General features: G+C 47.9%; 1 protein-coding gene across 2 annotated transcripts in view; it reads left to right on the forward strand.

Annotated features, from left to right (window-relative positions):
- alpl (alkaline phosphatase, biomineralization associated) overlaps nt 1-25546 on the forward strand; it is a 58178-nt gene that overhangs the window by 21876 nt on the left and 10756 nt on the right. For both annotated transcript variants that reach the window (XM_078238555.1, XM_078238556.1), the window contains 4 exons: nt 5752-5892; nt 9707-9776; nt 12591-12725; nt 23114-23305. In XM_078238555.1, the coding sequence (XP_078094681.1) occupies nt 5752-5892; nt 9707-9776; nt 12591-12725; nt 23114-23305 (538 nt within the window). The remainder of the gene's footprint in view (nt 1-5751; nt 5893-9706; nt 9777-12590; nt 12726-23113; nt 23306-25546) is intronic.

The following is a 25546-nucleotide window of genomic DNA, read 5'->3' on the forward strand; positions in this document are numbered from 1 at the left end:
TGGATCACTGTCTGTGTGGAGTCTGCACATTCTCCCCGTGTCTGTGTGGGTTTCCTCCGGGTGCTCCGGTTTCCTCCCACAATCCAAAGATGTACGGGTTAGGATGATTGGCCATGGTGAATTGACCCTTAGAGCCGGGGGATTAGCAGGGTAAATATGTATGGAGTTAAGGAGATAGCCCGGGTGGGACAATTGTCGGTGTTGGCTCGATGGGCTGAATGGCCTCCTTCCGCACCGTAAGGATTCTATGACATTTTATTTATCAAAGCAAAAATTAAACCACAGCCCTGTGGTACATGTACATGAGTCCCATCTGGGACTGTACAACCCGCTCAGGGGTCTGCTTTTTCATGGGCTCAGCATATGAGTTCCACCTGGTTAGGCCTATTACCATGGGAACTCGTATTCCAGGAGAACCACAGAGAGGTCAATTAGGGATTCCCCATGTGAGTCACGGGGGTTACCACATAATCTTTACAGTGTTTTATATTGATAATACCTCTCCCACATTCCTCCCCCCCCCCCCCCCCCCCCGCCTCCCCGAGCTGTTGAGATGTGGCGAGAGCAGGTGACACTGCCTGTCCTCAGTGTGGGTTGGTGGGCCCCTTGCTTTGAGCTCCACAGGCAGCAGTGTTACTGGAGGACTGCTAGCTGATAGAAAGAGGATCTTAGCAGAGTAACATTCCCAAGGAATGATCCTGCCTCTATCTCGCTAAACTCTTGTTTTCGCTCACCACGTCAAAGTGGGAATTCTTTAAAAAATGCTTTGAATTCAAGGTGAGGGGTGGGAGGTTTAGGAGGGATTTGAGGAAAAACTTGTTTTACCAAGTGGGTGATGAGGGTCTGGAATGCGCTGCCTGGGAGGGTGGTGGAGGCGGGATGCCTCACATGCTCCGGTTTCCTCCCACAGTCCAAAGATGTGCAGGTTAGGTTGATTGGCCATGCTAAAATTGCCCTTAGTGTCCTGGGATGCATAGGTTAGAGGGATTAGTGGGTAAAATATGTAGGGATATGGGGGTAGGGCCTCGGTGGGATGTGGTCGGTGCAGACTCGATGGGCCGAATGGCTCTTCTGTGCTGTAGGGATTCTAAGATTCTAAGATCCTTTAACAAGTACCTGGATGAGCACTTGGCACGCCGTAACATTCAGGGCTGTGGGCCAAGTGCTGGTGATGGGATTAGGTGGAGGTCGGGTGTTACTCGTGGCAGTGTGGACTCCGATGGGCTGAATGCCATGTATGGTTCTATGAATTTGCGACTGCTTCTCGCTGCAGGGAAGAATCTGTGATTCCTGTAGCGGAATTGAAGAGAGATGAATAAACCTGTTGTTGAATCATAGCCAGCTGCGAGGGTGGGGGGGGGGGGGGGTGTGGCGTGGGGAGGCGGGGGGGTGTGGCGTGGGGGGCTGGGGGTGGTGTGGAGGAGTGGGGCGATGTGTGCTAAGTGTGTTTGCTGTTTCGCCCCATTGAATGAACTTCCCGCTGCCGCTGGGGCTGCCAGCAGAGCCTTTCCCAGAATGGGCTAGACAAGAGGTTTCTTGTCGATGGAGCTTCAGTTAATGCTGGGCCTGTAGGGCGGGGGGGCGGGGGAGTGGGGGGGGGGGGGGGGGGGGGGTTGGGGGGGGGGCGTGTTATTTGTCCACCGACCTGTGCATCCGGGACCGGACAATGAACGGGGGGAAATTTAAAAAACATATTCTGCCGCCCATTAGCCGCCCAGGGGTGTGTCTGACCCGATTGTTCAGTGACCCCCCGGACGGACACTTGCTCACACGGTCAAAACAGATAGGGACTGCTTTCAATATTTCAGTGGGGTCCCCTATCTCAAATGGCATCAACGTCCCAGAAGAGGGGCACCCCTGGGTGCCCCCTGAGCTCCTGGGTGCAAAGTGTGCTGCTCTGAGCTGCTTAACCGGTGGCCCTGGAACCCCAGAGATGATTGAATATTTTCCTTCAAAGATTCCAGCAAACTGCTGCCCACCCCCCTGCCCCTGTCAATGTCTCCTCCCTTGTAACCCCATAAACCCTTCCCACTGTTAACCCAGAATCAGGCAATGATCTGTCCCAATGGTATACCTGATTATAACTTCACTTACTGTGCCCTGTATCCACACACTGTGCTCTGTATCCACACCCTGTGCCCTGTATCCACACCCTGTGCCCTGTATCCACACAGTGTGCCCTTTATCCACACACTGTGCCCTGTATCCACACAGTGTGCCCTGTATCCACACCCTGTGCCCTGTATCCACACCCTGTGCCCTGTATCCACACACTGTGCCCTGTATCCACACACTGTGCCCTGTATCCACACCCTGTGTCCTGTATCCACACAGTGTGCCCTTTATCCACACACTGTGTCCTGTATCCACACACTGTGCAGGTTATCCACACCCTGTGCAGGTTATCCACACACTGTGCAGTTTATCCACACCTTGTGCCCTGTATCCACACCCTGTGTCCTGTATCCACACCCGGTGCCATTTATTCTACCTCTGCTGTTTGATTTGCAGTGAGTGTCCAGTCCATTTCTGGTTTTGAGGATTCCTGAGGAGCTAAGCTCTCTCTGGCCTCAAGCTATTTATTCAGCGAGTGACAGTGAAGTCTTTGGGAAAGGAAACCCTCACACAAAGAAACTGAAAGACGTGTGTGCAGAGAAGGAGTCAATTGAATGGGAAAGTCACAGGGACAAAGGAAGTTTGTGTGTTACTGCAGAGTTTCCCATTCACACGGAGAAGTGAAAGTCCCTGTCCAGTCCCGGCCATTTGAAAAGGCTCCTCGCTCCATTCCCAGCGCTGATAGTTATTGAATTTATTCCATCCACTCAATAAAAGCTGCTTTATCAGGCAGAGAGTGTACATTATCATTTATAGGGAGATTGGGTTTATATTGCACTGCACTGATTGGCGGGATCCTGAGAGATGATTACATTCAGATTGTGAATGATTGCTGGGATGCCCTGGTGGTTTAGTGTTAGTAAGAAGTTTAACAACACCAGGTTAAAGTCCAACAGGTTTATTTGGTAGCAAAAGCCACACAAGCTTTCGAGGCTCTGAGCCCCTTCTTCAGGCCTGTTGGACTTTAACCTGTTGGACTTTAACCTGGTGTTGTTAAACTTCTTACTGTGTTTACCCCAGTCCAACGCCGGCATCTCCACATCAGGTTTAGTGTTAGTCAGCGAGAGTGGATAACATGTCCAGAATTGGTGTATCAATAAACTTCATTAATTCCCCAGACAGCAGCCCCCCAAACCAGCTGAAATTCAGCAAAATAATGTTTCTTTATCTGATCTGTGCGTGTGAAGGTTCCGGAATATGAACACTTTGCAGATACTGATCATTCCCTCATGTTGTAACAAGCTGAGATTCATACAGCATCCTTCGTTCAACTGTATTTCCAGCGGATGCAAGTGTGCATTTGTGTGGCCGCATGAGAGAGAGTGTGCGTGAGAGAGAGTGTGCGTGAGAGAGTGTGCGTGAGAGAGAGCGTGCGTGAGAGAGAGCGTGCGTGAGAGAGAGTGTGCATGAGAGAGAGTGTGCGTGAGAGAGAGTGTGCGTGAGAGAGTGTGCGTGAGAGAGAGCGTGCGTGAGAGAGAGTGTGCATGAGAGAGAGTGTGTGTGAGAGAGAGTGTGCGTGAGAGAGAGTGTGCGTGAGAAAGAGTGTACATTAGAGAGCGTGCATGAGAAAGAATGTGCATGAGAGAGAGTGTGCGTGAGAGTGTATGCAAGAGAGAGCGTGCGTGAGAGAGAGCGTGCGTGAGAGAGAGCGTGTGAGAGAGAAAGTGTGCGTGAGAGAGAGCGTGCGTGAGAGAGAGTGTGCGTGAGAGAGAGTGTGCGTGAGAGAGAGTGTGCGTGAGAGAGAGTGTGCGTGAGAGAGAGTGTGCGTGAGAAAGAGTGTGCATTAGAGAGCGTGCATGAGAAAGAATGTGCATGAGAGAGAGTGTGCGTGAGAGTGTACGCAAGAGAGAGTGTACGCAAGAGAGAGCGTGCGTGAGAGAGAGCGTGCGTGAGAGAGAGCGTGCATGAGAGAGAGCGTGCGTGAGAGAGAGCGTGCGTGAGAGAGAGCGTGCGTGAGAGAGAGCGTGCGTGAGAGAGAGCGTGCGTGAGAGAGAGCGTGCGTGAGAGAGAGCGTGCATGAGAGAGAGCGTGCGTGAGAGAGAGCGTGCGTGAGAGAGAGCGTGCATGAGAGAGAGCGTGCGTGAGAGAGAGCGTGCGTGAGAGAGAGCGTGCATGAGAGAGAGCGTGCGTGAGAGAGAGCGTGCGTGAGAGAGAGCGTGCATGAGAGAGAGCGTGCGTGAGAGAGAGCGTGCGTGAGAGAGAGCGTGCGTGAGAGAGAGCGTGCGTGAGAGAGAACGCGCGTGAGAGAGAGCTCCCACCCCTGCTCGCAGTGGTGTGACGTCACTGGGCATTTCCGGGGCCAGTATCAGGGGGCACTGAGGGGAAAATCCCTTCTGCATTGGGGAAGGGGGGAGCTTCCCCTTATGTGTGGTGGGAGGGGAAGGGGGAGCTGCCCACTGGCAAATGCGGGGTGGGGAGTGAAGAGGAGATTTCCCCTCCCCCCGCAATACTCCCGTGGTGGGGTTGCCTGCAGCTTGTGGGGGGAGTTCTCCGTGGCCAGGAGAGGGTGGGAGGGAGTTCAGATTTCTCACTGATTGGGGCACCTTGCCAGCTCTATCAGGCCTCTCTCCGCCACAGTGACGGCACAAAACATGCCCCCCCCCCCCCCGCCCCCCTCCTATTTGTTTTGACGAAGTGTCAGAAGACCTGGACAGAAAACTTGGCTTTGTTCCTGGAGAGGAACTTAGAGTCATAGAGGTTTACAGCATGGAAACAGGCCCTTCGGCCCAACTTGTCCATGCCATGCCTTTTTTTAACCCCTAAGCTAGTCCCAATTGCCTGCATTTGGCCAATATCCCTCTATACCCATCTTACCCATGTAACTATCTGAACGCTTTTTAAAAGACAGAATTGTACCCGCCTCTACTACTACCTCTGGCAGCTTGTTCCAGACACTCACCACCCTCTGTGTGAAAAAATTGCCCCTCTGGACACTTTTGTATCTCTCCCCTCTCACCTTAAACCTATGCCCTCTAGTTTTAGACTCCCCTACCTTTGGGAAAAGATATTGACTATCTAGCTGATCTATGTCCCTCATAATTTTATAGGCCTCTATAGGATCACCCCTCAGCCTCCTACACTCCAGGAGAAAAAAGTCCCAATCTATTCAGCCTCTCCTTATAACTCAAACCATCAAGTCCCGGTAGCATCCTAGTAAATCTTGTTGGTTTTCAGTCAGAACCTGACACTTTGTCATTTGTTTTGGAAAATTCCGCCCAGTGAGTGTGTGTATGTTCCTGTAGCTATGTAAAACATATGTGTAAAACACTCACATAAAATGTGTAAAATACATGCATAAAACACACGTGTAAAACACATGTATGAAACACGTGTGTAAAACACATGCGTAAAACACACACAAAGAACACATGTATAAAACACACATGTAAAACACACATGCAAAACACACATAAAATGCATTACAAACACACAGAAAACACACACGTAAAACACATGCATAAAACTTATATGTAACACATGCATGAAACACCTGTGTAAAACACATGTGTAAAACAAACAAAACACGTGTAAGACACATGTGTAACCACACACGCATAAAACATCTGCATAAAACACATGTAAAATACATACATAAAACACACGTGCACCCTAATTGATCTCTATTTTGTGTACCAGGTGATAATGGGAGGTGGCAGAAAATACATGTTCCCCAGAGACACGGCTGATGTTGAGTATCCAACGGACATGAAAGCCAATGGCACGCGACTGGACGGAAGGAATCTGGTGAAGGAGTGGAAGGAGATGAAAAAGGGAAAGGTCTGATCACCAATTTTGGAAACCTTAACTTTGTAAATTTGGGCAAACGTGTTTAATTGGACCATTGAACCTTCTTCCTGCAGTTAGTGAGTGATTGAAGTGGAATCTGTCAACAAATGTACTCAGCCGCAGTGATGGGGAAACTCTGATCCCATTTGCACACACACACAATGGATTGCTCAAGCTGCCATTAGACAGCTGCGGCAACCACATTTCTCTCACTCTCACTCTCTCCTCCTACTCTCCAATCCCCTCTTTCCATCTTTTTAACAAATCCAATTTCCCCTTTGACCCTTCAACCTCACTGTATCTACTTTTGCAATTTTGACATTGATTTTTTTTTTCTCTTTTAAACATGCCAACAACTCACAGAATCATAGAATCCCTACAATGCAGGAGGAGGCCATTCGGCCCATCGAGGCTGTACCGACAACAATACCAGCCAGGCTCTACCCCCATAACCCTATGTATTTACTCTGCTAATCCCCCTGACATTAAGGGCAATTTTAGCATGGACAATCCACCTAAGCTGGAAAACTAACATGGTTTAGTTCTATTGTGTCCAATGCAAGGGGTTGGATTTTCAAAGTGGGTTTGGGAGCCCTGGGGCTTTGATGAACACTAGTTACGAAGTAAATAGTGCTACTATTTTCAAATGGAAATGCCTCAATGATGGAAGGGGCACACTTGGCATCCAACTCGTGGCACCAAGCTCCTCCAGGAAGCAGGAGCTCCCTCCATGATGCCAGTGGAAAGGGCACGCGACAGCCATGATGGAGCCCGTTGTTGCCTCTCTGAAGAGAATGGGCTGCTCCTCAGAGGCATTATGGGACCTAATGGAGTGCGAAGGGGTGTAACTGAGGTAACGCACAGAGTCGTGATTTTCAAACCACCCGCTGCACCAGTTCCAATCTTGCTGGCAACTGAAAAGTCACAGTAGGAAGTCTCACAACACCAGGTAAAAGTCCAGCTGGTTTATTTGGAATCCCGAGCTTTCGGAGTGCTGCTCCTTCCTCAGGTGAATGGGCCACTCAGCTGATGAAGGAGCAGTGCTCCAAAAGCTCGTGATTCCAAATAAACCTGCTGGACTTTAACCTGGTGTTGTGAGACTTCTTACTGTGCCCACCCCAGTCCAATGCCGGCATCCCCACATCGTGGCTCCAATTGAAAAGTCAACAACACTGAATGTGTTCAAAAAGATTGGGAGTTTTTTGAATTGCCCCTTCAGGATTTTGGATTTGGTTTGGAGTTTGTGTCTTACCCTTCATGAAGTGCGTGCATTCATCACTGCCTGTGCTTGCGGAGCTGTGTGGACCCCCAGTTTCCCACAAACACCTCAATGTTCAATCTCATTACCAAATCCCTCTATGACTTCACCTCTCGCTCTGTAACCTCCTCAAGTCCACGGAGAACTCTGCATCCGCCCAATTCTGGCTTCTCCTTCATTCCCCACTCCAGCAGGGTTGGCTGTACAATCATCAGTCTGGGCCCTGAGTTCTGAGATTAGCCCCAGAATCTCCGCCCCTCTCTCTTATATTTCAAGACTCCTTAAAACCCAACTCCCTAATCCAGGTCGTCCTATCTCCTCTTTGCCGTGGTGTCAACCTTTGTTTGAGAATGCCTTGGGACACTTTGTTACATTAAAGGTGCCCAATGAATACGATTTGTTGATGCTGTTGTTACAGTGTCTGCGTATATCACTCTATTGTGCAAAGAAAATGCCAAGTTTCGGACCTCTTTCGGCCTCCATCAGTCAAAATTCCAAGCGGTGTTCGAAGCGAGCTAAGCTTGACTTAATAGAGGCATACAAGATGATCAGAGGATTAGATAGGGTGGATAGTGAGAGCCATTTTCCTCGGATGGTGATGGCTAACACGAGGGGACATAGCTTTAAATTGAGGGGTGAGACATATAGGACAGATGTCAGAGGTAGGTTCTTTACTCAGAGAGTAGTAAGGGCGTGGAATGCCCTGCCTCCATCAGTAGTGGACTCGTCAACATTAAGAGCATTCAAATGGTTATTGGATAAACATATGGATGATATTGGAATAGTGTAGATTAGAGGGGCTTTAGATTGGTTTCACTGGTCGGCGCAACATTGAGGGCCGAAGGGCCTGTACTGCGCTGTAATGTTCTATGTTCTAAGCCGTTGCAGACCGATCCTTCCCAATCCTCATCTGGTTCACTGTCCACGACATTTAAAATTCTCATCCTCATGCACACTGTAACCCCCCCACCCCCCCACTCCCCCCGCCGGCTCCACCTTGCCCCAGCCCGACAACATCCCCAGAGGTTTCCGTTCCTCGGAATCTAGCCCTTTGCCCCTTCCCCCACTCCTTACTACTGGTGACTGGGCCTACAGCAGCCTATTGTCCCACTCTGGGGATCCCCTGCTTAATCTTCTCCACTATATTTAAGAAAGCCCACCAGCCTCCACTTTCTCAGAAGACTAAGGAAATTCGGCATCTCAGCTACAACTCTCACCAACTTTTACGGATGTACCATAGAAAGCATCCTCTCCAGTTGTATCACAGTTTGGTATGGTTCCTGCTCTGTCCAAGACCACAAGAAACTACAGAGGGTTATGGCTGAAGCCCAGTCCATCACACAAATAGCCTCCCATCCATTGACGCTGTCTACATTTCCCACTGCCTCGGAAAAGCAGCCAGTATAATTAAGGACCCCACGCACCCTGGACATTCTCTCTTCCACCTTCTTCGGTCGGGAAAAAGATACAGAAGTCTGAGGTCACGTACCAACCGACTCAAGAACAGCTTCTTCCCTGCTGCCATCAGACTTTTGAATGGGCCTACCTCGCATTAAGTTGATCTTTCTCTACATCCTAGCTATGACTGTAACACTACATTCTGCACTCTCTCCTTTCCTTCTCTATGAACGGTATGCTCTGTCCACAGAAGAAACAATACTTTTCACTGTATACTAATACATGTGACAATAATAAATCAAATCAAATCAAAATTTGATTTACCAGGATGTTGCCTGGTATGGTGGGAAAATCATATGAGGAAAGGCTGAGGGACTTGAGGTTGTTTTCGTTAGAGAGAAGAAGGCTAAGAGGTGACTTAATAGAGGCACACAAGATGATCAGAGGATTAGATAGGGTGGATAGTGAGAGCCTTTTTCCTCGGATGGTGATGGCTAACACGAGGGGACATAGCTTTAAATTGAGGGGTGAGAGATATAGGACAGATGTTAGAGGTAGGTTCTTTACTCAGAGAGTAGTAAGGGCGTGGAATGCCCTGCCTGCAGCAGTAGTGGACTCGTCAACATTGAGAGCATTCAAATGGTTGTTGGATAAATATATGGATGATATTGGAATAGTGTAGATTAGAGGGGCTTTAGATTGGTTTCACTGGTCGGCGCAACATCGAGGGCCGAAGGGCCTGTACTGCGCTGTAATATTCTATGTTCTATGTTCTAAAATCAGACCTCCCTCTCATCCTTTCAAAGGCTCCTTTCCAAAGGTGTCACTCTGAGCAAGCTAACAGTCTTTCCTGATTGTTTTTCCTTCGACTTAGAACCTGTTTTCCCTCGCAAGATTGTAAAGCACCTTGGGGTATTTTTCTATGGTTAAGGTATATGTAGAAAGCTCCTCAGACACTGTGAACCCTGTCTGTGGTGGCTCTGGAAGCAGTTGGAACATGTTCAGGAGCTAGCTTGGTGGCCTCAATCGCTGCAATTTGAGGAAAAGGTCAGGATAACATGTTGTTTTGATAAGCAGCTCCCAGTGTAATTAGAGCATTCTTCTGTATGTACTAATCTAATACACTAACAGATTCTCTCATTTCCTCAGAACGCACATTATATCTGGAACAGGGAGCAACTCAAAAGCCTTGATCTGTCAAAAGTAGACCACTTAATGGGTAAGGAGACCAAATTTCTTTTGATCCCTGGTTAGACTGCGATCCGGGAAATAAGGCACCGATAGATTTCTTTCCCTTTCCCTCCCGACAACGTGAGTTTTATTTACTTTGTTGAGATGAGCTTTCAAAGCCAAATCAGCATTAAAGGCCAGAATTCTCCGGATTCACATGCCCCGCTACCCGCGAGAACGGAGAATTTGGCACTCAGCCGAAACTCCGATCACCGCAGCGGGACCGGAGAATCCCAGCCGGGGGTCGGAGAATTCCGTGCCAAAGAGTCAATGTGGGACTTGCCGCGGTATTGTATTTTTCCTGCCGCGCTCGCCCCGAGAGCGGAAAATCCTGCCCGAGGTCAGTGGACCTTTGCATAGTCCTGTTCCGCCTGATACATTTCCCGTGGCGGGCGAGACGGGAAAATTCCGCCCAGTGTGTCAAAACCGGTTGTCCAAAAAACTGGACGTGTGTGAAAACCGGACATTTTTAGAATGTGCCAAGCAATACTGTTTATTAGAGAACTACCTTGGACAGTTTAGCAAGGCGCTGCATTGGCGCAGTGTGGTGCCTGACCAGTTATCCCCTTCACCGTGCCCTGAGTGACCCTTGACCCCCCAACTGACCCAGCTTGACCCAAAATACCTGTGGGACAATCCACCCACCCCAAAGTCCAGCAAGATCGTGCATGGCCTCAGTTCTGCGAGTGCCAGTTATGTGGCCCTGTGCCCGTACAACTGTAAGAGGGAGATCTAGTGGAAAACCTCCAATGTCCACACATCTAGTGGGGCCATTAGATTGGGAACAGGAGTTGGCTGCCTGGCTAATTCTTCCTCCCTCGAACATGGCTTCCACACCCACCCTAACCCACTGAGCCCCATTGTGGTGCCCGCGTCCAGAGCAGCTGAACCTTTGGAGGAGCTCCCTTGGTGATTATCATTGTGCTCCTGTTGGTGGGCTGAAGGTAGCTTTAGATAGTTAACCTCGAGATAGTTAACCTCCGCCTTCATTCCAGGGTGGGGGGGCCAGGGGGAGGGGGCACTCGATACATCATCCTGTAGCACACACTGCCACTGGTGAACCGTGAACTTTAGAAATGAATCACTCCCTGCAAATGACCACCGTTTGAAGAGTTGGCAATTACTGCCCATCCCTGGTTTTCCAATAAAGATGGCGGTGACTGCCTTCTCGAGCCAGGGCTGTCCGTGTGTGTTGTGATATGATGCAATGAAGTAGCTCGCTGGGCCACGCCTGATTGGCCAGCAGAGGGCAAAGGTCAGCCCTGGGGAGGGGAGGAGAGGGTTGTGGGTAGGTGCTAGACCTTGTGGGAGGGGGTGGGGTGGGGAGGACATCTGATATAGAAAGGGGGTTCTGGAGGGAGGCCCTCCCCTCCCTGCCCACACTTCCCACCTGAGAATGACCTGCCAGGTATATCCCCTGCGCCTGAAGCCCTCCCACCACCCTCAAAAACAGGCAGGAAGCACCCTTAGAAGAGGCTCCATTGGGACAAGAGCGGGTGGGCTACCCTTTTAGGGGAGACAGTGGCGCAGTTGTACTTTCACTGGATGAGTAATCCAGAGGCCCAGGGTAATGTTCTAGGGACACGGGTTCAAATCCCACCACGGCAGCTGGTGGAATTTAAACTCAATTGATAAATCTGGATAATAAAGCGAATCTCAGTAATGGTCACCATGAATCAGTCATCGATTGTCGTAAAAACCCATCTGGTTCACTAATGTCCCTTAAAATGTGCCGTCCTTACCCGGTCTGGCCTACACGTGACTCCAGAGCCACAGCAATGTGGCTGACTCTCAACTGCCCTCTGAAATGGCCCAACAAGACACTCAGTTCAGGGGGCAATTAGGGATGGGCAACAGATACTGGCCCTGCCAGCAATGCCCACATCCCACGAGATGAAAGAATAAATGAAAAGGAAATTACGGGCGGGTTGGATGTGGGCAGAAAGGCAGGGGACTGACTGCCTCCCACATGCCCGCAAACCCGCTGTTAGGGGTTGGCAAATTCTGCTCCACGGACAATTTCTAGGTTATGTTAAACGATAGATATTTTTTGGGTTGGAGGATGTTTGTAATGGTGTACCCCAGGGGTCGCTATTGGAATCCTTGCTTGCTTCGGTAAGGCGTTTGACAAGTTCCCACATGGAAGATTGATCAAGAAGGATTGCCCATGGGATCCAAGGACAGTTTGGCAAATTAGATCCAAAATTGGATTTGCGACAGGAGTTGGGGGTTAAAGGTTGCGTTTGTGGCTGGAGGCCTGTGTCGAGTAGTGTTCAGTGTCCAGTGTCTAGGCGTGTATCTAGTAGTGTTCCACAGGAGTGGGTGCTGGGTCTCTTGCTGTTTGCAGTGATGTGAATGTGAGGGCTATGATTCGTAAGTCCGCGGGTAACACAAAAATTGGTGGTGTGGGGAATAGTGAGCAGGAAAGCCTTAGATTACAGGATGATATAGACGGGCTGGTCAAATGGGCAGAACAGTGGCAAAGAGAATTTAACCCTGAAATGTGTGAGGTGATACATTTTGGGAGGACTAAGAAGACCAAGGCAGTATCCAATGAATGGTAGGATGCCAGGAATTACAGAGGATCTGAGGGACCTTGGGGTGCATGTCCAAGTGCTGGAAAATGGAAGTAGAATAGATTGGTGCTTGATGGCCAACGCAGATCTGATGGGCTGAAGGGCCTCGTTCTGTGCTGTAAAGTTCTATGACTGGATGTTTTGTCCCAGGGTGATGCACCACTCTTTCTGCCTCATGGAGATGAATGTGTCTCGCACTCACCTTGTGTTGCTCTTGTGTCTTCCAGCCCTGTTTGAACCCAGTGACCTCCAGTACGAGTTGGAAAGGAACAAACTCACTGACCCTTCGCTCGAAGAAATGGTGATAGCAGCAATCAGGATTTTGAGCAAGAATCCAAAAGGTTTCTTCCTGCTGGTGGAAGGTGAATACGTGACTCTGAGTAGAGCCTTAATCTTTGGGACAATTGAATGGGACACTAAATGAAGTTAAAAGAAGACCAATCTGAATAGTCTAAGGGTGGGATTCAACCCTCCCCACCCACTGTGGTGTGTTTTGTGGGCGGTGGGGGGGAGGGGGGGGGCGGTGGTTGGGTGATCTTGTGGTCCCTCCACATTCAACAGGTTTTCCCGTTATTCCTGTTGGCAGGAATGGTTAGAAAATTCCGGCCTAGGGTTTATTTCTCTATTTTCTTGCACGTTTTTAAAAAACTCTTTCATGGGATTTGAGCATCGGTGGGAAGGCCTTAATTGCCCTTGTACTGAGTGGTTTGTGAGACCATTGCCGAGAGCAGTTGAGAGTCAACCACATTGCTGTGGCTCTGGAGTCACATGTAGACCAGACCAGATAAGGATGGCAGATTTCCTTCCCTAAAGGACATTGGTCAGCCAGATGGGTTTTTCCGACAATTGATGATCGATGATGATGGCACGATGGCACAGTGGTTAGCACTGCTGCCACACAGCTCCAGGGACTTGGGTTCAATGCCAGCTTTGGGTCTCTCACTGTCTGTGTGAAGTCTGCACGTTCTCCCCGTGTCTGTGTGGGTTTCCTCCGGGTGCTCCAATTTCCTCCCACACTCCAAAGATGTGCAGGTTAGGTGGATTGGCCATGCTAAATTGCCCCTTAGTGTCCAAAGCTGTTTATATTAGTTGGGGTTAGCTGGGTAAATGCGTGGGGTTATGGGGATAGGGCCTCGGTAAGATAGAATCAGTGCAGACTCGATGGGCCGAATGGCCTCTTCTGCACTGTAGGGAATCTATGATTTGAGTCTGGTCTATGATGGTGATTTCAAGGTCACCATTGCTGAGACCAGCTTTCAATTGCAGAGTTTATGAATTGACTTTAAATCCCACCATCACGCCACTGGACCTCCTACAGAATGGGCTTACCCGCCCTGCCCTCTGTGCCAGGCACAGCACCCTACAGTGTGTTCCATCAACACCACTAGATTGACTGCAGCCACTGACCCCTATTAAATATTCATCAAGCCATTGCAAGCCATGACCTTCGCTGTGATGGATCACATGACCTCAGTTATCTGCCAGGTCACGCAGAGTTCAAAACAACGTGAATCATTAAATGTTCAGCAGAGCCTCAGCTGAGGTCGAAAGCTGCCCAGTTGATCAATCCAGGAGTGCTACTCCAACCGGAGTATCATGTGTCTGTCATTATGCTGCAATGTCAGAGAACTGGCCGTCAGCCCCTTGAGGTTTGTGCCTCCTCTATCAACTTCAGCGCACAATCTAGGCTGATGCTCAGTGCAGTACTGAGCGGGTGCTGGACTGTCAGCAGTACCTTCTACTGGATGCGATGTCAAAAGAAGGCCCCATCTGCCCTCTCAGCTGGAGATAAAAGAGGCTATTCATGACGTTCCCTGCCATCTCAACCTTGCCGCTCACCTGAGATGTGGTGAGGTTAAATCACCACCAGTCACAGACTATGGTCAGCTTGGACAATGGCGATCCAGGTGGATTGGCCATGCTAAATTGCCCCTTAGCATCAGTGGGACTAGCAGGGTAAATAAATGGGGTTACGGGATAAAGCTTGGGTGGGATTGTGGTGGATGCAGTCTTGGTGGACTGAGTGGCCTCTTTCTGCACTGTAGGAGTTCAAGTTCTCTGATTCTATGAAAATTAGATGAGTTGTGTAACTGGTGATGATCTATCCCATCTGATTGTTGCATGTGTGGTATGACAATGGCTTAAGTCATCGCAAGCCATGACCTTCCTTATAATAAATCCCATCCATAGCCTTCTGGCAAGATCTTCCAAAAGCAAAAACCACAGTTATTTGGTGTGTGTGTGTGTTTAAAATGCGACTTATCACTCATAGATTCCTTTCTCACAAGCGGCTCTTTGAGAATGCACATCACTAATGTTGTTTACCTCCTGAAAATAATTACAGATGTTAAATAATCCATTCAATTTTCACACAACCTTAACATTGACTCCACATAGTTTAAATTGACGCATTTGTCTAAGTTCAAACTTCCACTGGAAATTCCTGACCACTTTTGCTATATAGGCAGAGTAATTTCAAATTAGACAAAGATGTCAAGTGATATTTATAGATTTTGCATGGGACAAGATTATTTCCAGCAAAGTGTCCTAATTTGCACCCGGAGGAAGAACGAGGCTTTGATTTGATTTGATTTTGATTTGATTTGATTCATTATTGTCACATGTATTAACATACAATGAAAAATATTGTTTCTAGCATGCCATACAAAGCATACCATTCACAGAGAAGGAAAGGAGAGGGTGCAGAATGTAGTGTTACAGTCATAGTTAGGGTGTAGAGAAAGATCAACTTAATGCAAGGTAGGTCCATTCAAAAGTCTGATGGCAGCAGGGAAGAAGCTGTTCTTGGGTCGGTTGGTACGTGACCTCAGACTTTTGTATCTTTTTCCCGTCGGAAGAAGGTGGAAGAGAGAATGTCCAGGGTGCGTGGGGTCCTTAATTATGCTGGCTGCTTTGCTGAGGCAGCGGGAAGTATAGACAGAGGCAATGGATGAGAGGCTGGTTTGCGTGATGGATTAGGCTACATTCATGACTTTTTGTAGTTACCTTGCGGTCTTGGGCAGAGTAGGAGCCATACCAAGCTGTGATACAACCAGAAAGAATGCTTTTTATGGCGCATCTGTAAAAGTTGGTGAGAGTCGTAGCTGACATGTCAAATTTCCTTCGTCTTCTGAGAAAGTAGAGGCGTTGGTGGGCTTTCTTAACTATAGTGTCGGCATAGGGGGACCAGGACAGGTTGTTGGTGAACTGGATACCTAGAAACTTGAAGCTTTTGACCATTTCTACTTCGTCCCCTTCGAACTTCAAGCGAGGCCATACAGGGGTTAAAAAAAAACATGAGAATTTTTAAATCAAACCCACACTTGGCTGGGAGTCTATGCAGGCCGGTGAGCACAGGTGATCGGTGGATGGGACTTGCCATGAGTTCAGACACGGGCGGCAGAGGTACTGATCACATGACAGAGCAGCCAAGAGTGCACTGGGATAGTCAAGCCTAACGGCAGCAGAGACATGCACGAGGGCTTCTGCAGTGGATGAGCTGAGGCAGGGCCACTGTTGGGCGAGGCTATACATGTGGAAATAGGCCCTCTTAGCAATGGCGTGGACCTGAGGTTAGAAGCTCGTAACCTAAGGCTGGAAGATGGTGGGGAGTCAAGAATGAAGTTGGTTCAGGTGTCAGTTGGAGAATCATGAATTAGGACTGGACCATCATGGGAAGGCAATGGCACAATGATACTGTTGCTGGACTAGTAATCCAGAGACCCAGGGCGATGCTCTGGTGATGTGGGTTCGAATCCCACCATGGCAGGTGGTGAAATTTGAATTCAATACAACTCTGGAATTACAAGTCTACTGATGACCATGAAACCATTGTCGATTGTTGTAAAAACCCATCTGGTTCACTAATGTCCTTTAGGGAAGGAAATCTGCTGTCCTTACCCGGTCTGGCCTACATGTGACTCCAGAGCCACAGCAATGTGGTTGGCTCTTAAATGCCCTCGGGGATGGGCAATAAATGCTGACCCAGCCAGTGATGCCCACATTCCATGAATGAATTAAAGAAAAGGTTAGTTTTGGGAGGATCACAGGTCAGGTGGCTGGAGCTGGACTGTAAGATTCTGAATGTCATTGGCCAGGAATATCAACGATTCAGCTGAAGAATTCCATCCATTCAGGTCTGGGACTATTAGCGTTTGGGGCTAGAGTTGGGAATATCACAGGTTCGAGTTAGTAGAATAGGACCATAGGAATTAGGAGCGGAAGTCGAGCCCTTTGAGCTTGCTCTGTCATTCAATCAGATCATGGCTGTTCTTTCCCTGTTCCTCATATCCCTTTTTTATTAGAAATATATCTACCTCTTTCTTGGAACCATTCAACGATTCCGAATTGCAGGCTGCTGCTGTGTATTTTATGTGATTGTGTCCCAGTGGGTGAGGGCCTGTGCCAGGAGTACAGAGCAAGAAATCCCCCGAAAGATTTGTTCGACTGGACAAAAAAAGGAGTCGGGGGTGAAAAGAGAAAGGTTCAAGCTTCCTGAGCAGACTGCTCTCGGAGTTTGGTGTGACCGGAATTCCTCAAGAGAAATTTCAAAAAGATAAATTGGAAGCAGGACGGCCCTTTAAGTCCTCCTGGGACCACCAGTTGACAGTATCGTCTGCTGAATGCACTCCAGCTGCGGACTGCTGTCTCTGTGTACAAGGTCAATGCTGGAATACATTATCATGCTCATTCCTGTAACTCATCCATTGAATGGGAGGAGAGACGTCACTGTAGAATTCAGTTCAGATCACAAACCTCTCCGTCAGCTGGGTTGGAAATGGGGACTGGGGGGGGGGGCGGGGGGGGGGGGGGGCTGTGGGGGTGGGGGGTGGGGGGGGGCGGCTAAGGGGAGGGGGTGGTTGCAAGCAGGAATATTTGACTTCTGTTTTCTTTTCAAGACTTTTTGAATCTACCAGGAGAGTTCCTGGTTGAAGTGTGCTCAGATTACAGGCCAATATTTTATCTTTCCCATACATTTCCCCGTGCCCCACTGCAAGTCACAGTGCCTCCTAGTGTTAAGACCCAGGCCGGAAACTCCAAGGTGGTTTGTGAAGTTAGCCTAGACCCTAAGTTTTACATTTGATTTTGGCATTCGGGTGAGAGTAAGGTGTTTCACTCCAGGTATGATTCACGTGATCCACTCAGGAGCATTTATTAAACAAAATTTATTTAAGAACACAGTTTAAATCCAATAATAAGAATTAGGATGACTTTTACCAATCACTAGATTCAAACATAGCACAATATACTCCTTAACAGCTAGCTATCTCTGTTGTTCCAAGTTGAACACCATCCCACAGACACACACCTTTCTTCAGACTTAGCACAGAAACAAGTACACCTGCTATGAATTAATCCTTTGAAGGTTGGATTAAATAGGGGTGGCACGATGGCACAATGGTTAGCACTGCTGCCTCACAGTTTCAGGGACCCTGGGTTCGATTCCCGGCTTGGGTCACTGTCTGTGCAGAGTCTGCACGTTCTCCCCATGTCTGCATGGGTTTCCCCCGCGTGCTCTGGTTTCCTCCCACAGTCCAAAAGATGTGCAGGTTAGGTGCATTGGCAGTGCTAAATTCTCCCTCATTGTACCCAAACAGGCGCCGGAGTGTGGCGACTAGGGGATTTTCACAGTAACTTCATTGCAGTGTTAATGTAAGCCTACTTGCGAGTCTAATAAATAAACTTCAACTTTAAACTTTAAATCTCGGAGGTTTCCCAGTCCTGGAGCTTTCAGCAAGCCTCTGGAGAGAGAGAGAGAGACAGAGTCACTGCCTGCCTCCACCAGCTTCCAGCAGAAAATGAACGTAAAGCTGGACTTTTCTCTGAAGCATAGCTGTCCCTCGGCATGTCAACTGACTTATCAATCATTCCCCAATCAAGCTCCACTCAGCAATCCCCAAAGGAGCATAAAACCCAGGACACTGCATTAGTCCAGATTATAAATCAGCATGATTCCGTTATATTGCTTCAGGAACATTATATTGCTTCAGGAACAATTAGAGGACACCAGTTGCAGACATCACGGCACCGATAAAATGCTACAAATGGACATATTTAAATGGACTGATAAACAGTTCTGACATTTAGTCCACAGCTACTCTAGTACAATGAGATCTACAGAGAGAAATTATTTCCCCTGGGTTGGGAAAGGGCACAACTTTCAAATTGGAGCTCGGCCTGTCAGCCATGACACCACTTAGTCACATAAAAGATGATGGGAATCTGGGACCCTTTTCCTCCCCTATTGCTGGGGGTCCATTGGAAATGTCAGAATTTGAGATTGACAGATTTTTCTTAATATAAGGATTTTGAGGGTTATGGAAGCAAGGCAGGTAAATGGAGTTTCAACTACAGATCACCCAGGAAGGAAGTGATTGCACAGGAGAAGGTGCAAAGGGACTTCACCAGGAACCTGCCTGGGCTGGAGGGTTTCAGCTATGAAGAGAGATTGGTTAGATTGGGGTTGTTTTCCCTCGAGCAGAGAAGGCTGAGGGAGGACCTGATTGAGGTGTAAAAAGTTATGAGGAGCATATATGGGATAGATAGGAAGGAACTGTGCCCCTTAGTATGGGGATCAATAACCAGGAGGTTTAGATTTAAATTAAGGGGCAGGAGATTGAGAGAGAATATAAGGGAAAACCTTTTTCACCCAGAGGGTGGTGGGAATCTGGAACTCGCTGCCTGGAAGGGTGGTAGAGGCAGGAACGCTCACAACATTTAAGAAACATTTAGATGAGCAATTGAAAGCAGACAAGGCTATGGGCCAAGTGCCTTGCCCCAATTTGGAATTTTAACTTTTGGGCCAAACCTATCCTTCTCCATAGCTATCTTAAGCTAATAGAATTATGGTCACTGGTCCCAAAGTGATCCCTCACTAACACTTCTGTCAAGTGCCCTTTCCTTATTTCCCAAGAGGAGGTCATGTTTGCCCCCTCTCTAGTCGGGCCATCCACATACTGAATGAAAAATTCCTCCTGAATACACTCAACAAATTTCTCTCCATCCAACCCTCCAATACTATGGCCGTCCCAGTCAATGTTGGGAAAGTTAAAATCCCTGACTATTACCGCCCTATTTTTCTTGGAGCTATCTGTAATCTCCTTACATATTTGCTCCTAAATTTCCAGCTGACTATTTGGGGCCCGTAGAACAATCCTATCAATGTGATCTCCCCCTTCTTAATTCTCAGTTCTACCCATATAGACTCACTGGACGAACCCTGGGATATATCCCCTCTCAGTACGGCCGTGATGTTTTCCCTAATCAAAAACACAACTCCCCCTCCTCTCTTACCTCCTGTTCTATCTTTCCTATAGCATCTGTACCCTGGAACATTGAGCTGCCAGTCCTGTCCCTCCCTGAGCCATGTTTCAGTAATTGCTATAATATCCCAGTCCCACGTACCCATCAATGCCCTGAGTTCATCTGTCTTGCCCATCAGGCTTCTTGCATTGAAATAAATGCAGTTTAATCTGCACTTCCCTTGCTCTCTGCCCTGCTTTTGCCTGACCTGTCTGTTACTAGGATTACTGACACTGCTGTTACTATTTAATGTGCTCTCTTTAACTTCCGTACTGCCCTCAACCTTCTCTTCTATCTCCTGACTGCTTTGGGTCCCACATCCCGCCAAACTAGTTTAAACCTCCCGAGTGGCTCTCTGACCCTATGATCTAATTGAAAAGTGAAACAGGTTGAAGGGGCTGAATGGCCTCCAGTGTTAGTGTGGGAGTGGTCACTTGGCTTACTATCCAGTGAGTGAGTGAGGTAAATGTGTGTGGAAGAAGTGTGAAAGAAAAGAGGGAGTTTTTTTGAAAAAGATGGAATTGAGACGATTGTGATAGTTTTGGCAAAATGCCAGGTACCCGTGACGCGGCAGAATGTGGACAGGGTTGTCCTTTACCAACCTCAGGCAGCTGCAGGGAAATGAGAGGCTGACCAAAGTCTGGTAATTACTTTCTGTTCTGTGCTCCTGTTCTGGTTCATGTTCCAGCATCCCACTGGCTTCAGTGATGGTTGTTGGATAATGTTTTGACATGCTTAGTGTTGAATTAGGAAACCCTGGTTAGCTTAGTTGGCTAGCGTGAGGTTCTGAACAATGCCAACAGCAATGGGATTTTGACCTTCATTCCAGCTGAGTTAGGCTTGCGGCCTATCCCTGTAATAAAATCACTGCATCAGCTGTGGCTTGTTGCCCCTTGGATAATTGAGGACAATACCTGGGGGAAAACACTGCCAAGTCTATATAGATGTCGAGGTCTCTTGCAGTTTCATTGCTGGCTGCTTCGGCACTGTGCATGTAGCAAGCATGTTGTATATTTTCCTGCCAAATTTTTAGGCCTTCACTCGTGTCTGTATTACAATCCATCTGTGGAGATGCCGGCGTTGGACTGGGGTAAAACACAGTAAAAAGTCTCACAACACCAGGTTAAAGTCCAACAGGTTTATTTGGTAGCAAACGCCACTAGCTTTCGGTCAATATCTTAGAGATCCTCTCCACTTCACCGAAAGCTAGTGGCTGAAGAAATTCCCTCAGTTTTAAAGGAGCGACCCTTCACTCTGAGGTTGTGCCCTCGAGTTCTGGTCTCTCTCGCTAATGGAAACATCCTCTCCACATCCACTCTATCCAGGCCTCTCAGTATTCTGTATGTTTCAATTAGACCCCCCCTCATCCTTCTAAACTCCATCGAGTACAGACCTAGACTCCTCAACTGCTCCTCATATGACAAACCCTTCATTCCTGGGATCATTCTTGTGAACCTCCTCTGGACCCCCTCCAAGGCCAGCACATCCTTCCTTAGGTATGGAGCCCAAAACTGCTCACAATATTCCAAATGGGGTCTGACCAGAGCCTTATACAGCCACAGCAGTACATCCCTGCTCTTGTATTCTAGCCCTCTAGAAATGAATGCTAACATTGAATTTGCCTTCCTAACTGCCGACTGACCTGCACGTTAACCTTAAGAGAGTCCTGAACTAGGACTGCCAAGTCCCTTTGTGCTTCAGGTTTCTGAAGTCTTTCCCCATTTAGAAAATAGTCTACAAAAGAACATAAGAACTAGGAGCAGGAGTAGGTGATCTGGCCCCTCGAGCCTGCTCTGCCATTCAATAAGATCATGGCTGATCTTTTTGTGGACTCAGCTCCACTTACCCGCCCGCTCACCATAACCCTTTCAGTTCCCCTGCCATTTCTTTGTCTACTTCTCCAGGCTCATTTTCCAGTGGCCCAATGTCCATTCTTGCCTTCCCCTTACTTTTTATATGTCTAAAAAAAACTCTAGCAATCTTCTTTTATATTACTAGCTAGCTTACCCTCATATTTCATCTTCTCCACCCTTATTGTTTTTTTTAGTTGTCCTCTGCTTGCTTTTAAAGGCTTCCCAATCCTCTGGCTTCCCACTATTCCTTGCCTCACGGTATACTCTTTCCTTTGCTTTTATGCTATCCCTGACTTCCTTTTCTTAGCTAATAGTTGCCTTGTCCCCTCCTTAACGTGCTTTCTCTTCCTTGGAATGCATTTATGTTGTGCCTTCTGAATAATCCTCCCAAACTCCTGCCACTGTTGTTCCACAGTCCTGCCTGCTAGGCTCTCTTTCCAATCAAATCTGGCTGGCTCTTCCTTCATGGCCTTGTAGTTTCCTTTACTCAATTGTAGCACCGTTATATCTGATTCCAACGTCTCCCTCTCAAACTGCGAGGTGAATTCTATCATATTGTGGTCACTGCCCCCTAGGGGTTCCTTCATCTTATGTCCCCTGATCAAGCCTGCCTCATTACACATCAAGAAGTCTAACAACACCAGGTTAAAGTCCAACAGGTTTATTCGGTAGCAAATGCCACTAGCCTTCGGAGCGTTCTGAAAGCTAGTGGTATTTGCTACCAATTAAACCTGTTGGACTTTAACCTGGTGTTGTTAGACTTCTTACTGTGTTTACCCCAGTCCAACGCCGGCATCTCCACATCATCATTACACATCACCTGATCCAGAAATGCCTGTCTCCTAGTGGACTCCAGCACAAGCTGCTCCAAAAAACCATCCCGTAGACATTCCACAAATTCTTTATCTTGGGATCTGCTACTAACTTGATTTTCCCAGTCCACCTGCATACTGAAATCCCCCCTGTGATGACTGTAATCTTGCTTTTCTTACATGCCCACTTACACCCCTTGTCCAAATCGTTCAGTAATTTCTGAGTCTTCTCCTCTGATCTATCGATATTTGGAAACATCTACAAACGTGAGCACTTGGTGACGAGTTTCCAAATCCCGGCCAGCTATATCCAAAAGATGGCAGCAACTGTCGTCCCATCAGTGAATGCTGGCACTCCTTGCCTCTCAGTTCCACTCAATTTAGCATGGCCAATCCACCGAAGATGAACATCTTTAGTAGGACAAGCCCCTTTGCTGATAATTCTCTGTTCCCCTCCCTAATGAGATCATTGCCCCTCCAAAGATATGTGGGATAGGTGGATTGGCCATGCTAAATTTCCCCTTAGTGTCAGGGGGATTATCAAGGTAAATACATGGGGTTAAGGGATTGGGGCCTGGGAGTGATTGTTGCCGGTACAGGCTCGATGGGCTGAATGGCCTCCATCTGCACTGTAGAATTCTATGATCTCTGATTCCATGATATCGTTACTTACTTCCCCTGTGCTCCACATCAAGGGTTGGTACTCATTTTCTTTTAACATAGAAACCTCAAAGTGTTTGTTTCCTAGTTCCCGAGATAATGAATGAACATTTCTTCCCGAAGGTGGCAGAATAGACCAGGGACACCACGGAGGGAAAGCCAAGATGGCTTTGCATGAAGCTGTGGAGATGGACAAAGCCATCGGCAGGGCCGGCACTTTAACCAGGGACACCGATACACTGACGGTCATCACAGCTGATCACTCCCACGTGTTCACATTTGGTGGTTATACTTTCCGAGGCAGCAATATATTCGGTAAGTCACACAATAGCAACGTGTTTTTAAATGGAGCCTTTACTGTAACAAAACATCCTAGAAACTTGGTCAAACTAATTAACTGAGCCACCATAAGGAGATGTTAGGGCAGATTAACAACAGCTCTGTGAACGAAGTAGGTTTTAAGAAGTGGAAAAGAGGAAAGAGTGGAGAGGTGGAGAAATGAGAGACGGCAATGGCAGAGCATGCGGACTCACAGCTGGCTGGTAACAGTGGAGCGGCAGAAACTGCAGGTGTACAAGACGGCAGGTGTGGAGGAGACGCAATCGTAGGTTTGGAGGAGATGAGGGGGAGGGGATTGATGACAGAGGTGGGAGGAGGATTACAGAGATGGTGAGGGAGATGACAGATATGGAGAGGGCACTATAGAGATAGAGGGGATTATAGAGATAGATGGGATTATAGAGATGGAGGGGGGATTATAGAGATAGAGGGGATTATAGAGATAGATGGGATTATAGAGATGGAGGGGGGATTAGAGAGATGGAGGGGGGATTATAGAGATGGAGGGGGGATTATAGAGATGGAGGGGGGATTATTGAGATGGAGGGGGGATTATAGAGATAGAGGGGATTATAGAGATAGATGGGATTATAGAGATGGAGGGGGGATTATAGAGATGGAGGGGGGATTATAGAGATGGAGGGGGGATTATAGAGATGGAGGGGGGATTATAGAGATGGAGGGGGGATTTTAGAGATGGAGGGGTGATTACAGAGATGGAGAGGCGATTATAGAGATGGGGAGGGGATTATAGAGATGGGGGGGAGATTATAGAGATTGAGGGGGAATTATAGAGATGGAGGGGGGATGACAGAGATGGAGAGGGGATTATAGAGATGGAGGGGATTATAGAGATGGAGGAGGGATTATAGAGATGGGGGGGAGATTATAGAGATGGAGGGGGATTATAGAGATGGAGGGGGATTATAGAGATGGAGGGGAGATTATAGAGATGGAGGGGGATTATAGAGATGGAGGGGAGATTATAGAGATGGAGGGGGGATTATAGAGATGGAGGGTGGATTATAGAGATGGAGGGGAGATTATAGAGATGAAGGGTGGATTATAGAGATGGAGGGGGATTATAGAGATGGAGGGTGGATTATAGAGATGGAGGGGGGATTATAGAGATGGAGGGTGGATTACAGAGATGGAGGGGGGTTTATAGAGATGGAGGGTGGATTATAGAGATGGAGGGGGGTTTATAGAGATGAAGGGTGGATTATAGAGATGGAGGGGGGTTTATAGAGATGGAGGGGGATTATAGAGATGGAGGGGGATTATAGAGATGGAGGGTGGATTATAGAGGTGGGGAGGGGGATTATAGAGATGGAGGGTGGATTACAGAGATGGAGGGGGGTTTATAGAGATGGAGGGTGGATTATAGAGATGGAGGGGGGTTTATAGAGATGAAGGGTGGATTATAGAGATGGGGGGAGATTATAGAGATGGAGGGGGATTATAGAGATGGAGGGGATTATAGAGATGGAGGGGGGATTGTAGAGATTGAGGGGGGATTGTAGAGATGGAGGGAGAATTAGAGAGATGGGGAGGGGAGAGTGAGATTATGGACATGGAGAGGGGGAGAGAAAAGTTAGGGATTTGAAAACAAGGATGGTCATTTTCAAATCAAGGTGTTGCTGTTATTATTTCACTAATATGCCCTGTCCTTGCCAGTTGCCTGGAGCATTGTGTATAATCTCTCTTTCCGGGGACTACATGCTTTACTGTTTGAATTGGGTGCGCGGAATTTGGGAATAGGTTTTATTTTGTACCCTGTGTCCAAGGTAAAATCCCACCGCTTGACAACAGTTCCAGGGATGAGGGGCATATTTTGGGAGAAACTGGGACAGTTTTCCTGAGGGAAGAGATGATTGTGAGGGGATATCGGGGAAACATTCTAGATCACGAGAGCTTCAAACTGAGTAGAGAGAGAGAAACTGTTCCCACTGACAGACAGAGAGACTGAGAGACAGAGAGACTGACAGACAGAGAGACTGAGAGACAGAGAGACTGACAGACAGAGAGACTGAGGAAACAGATTGGAGGATTGGCAGAAAGAGCAAAGACAAAATGAAGGGAAATGTTTATATGCAGTGAAAGGTTACCATCTGGAATGCATTGCTTGTGAGTGAGAGGCAGGGTGATTCAATCATGGCTTTGCTGCAGGCAATTAGATAATGCCCCAATAGGGAATCAGACTGCAGGGGGAAAGGG

This window comes from Mustelus asterias, chromosome 22, assembly GCF_964213995.1.
Source record: "Mustelus asterias chromosome 22, sMusAst1.hap1.1, whole genome shotgun sequence".
Lineage (NCBI taxonomy): Eukaryota > Metazoa > Chordata > Chondrichthyes > Carcharhiniformes > Triakidae > Mustelus > Mustelus asterias.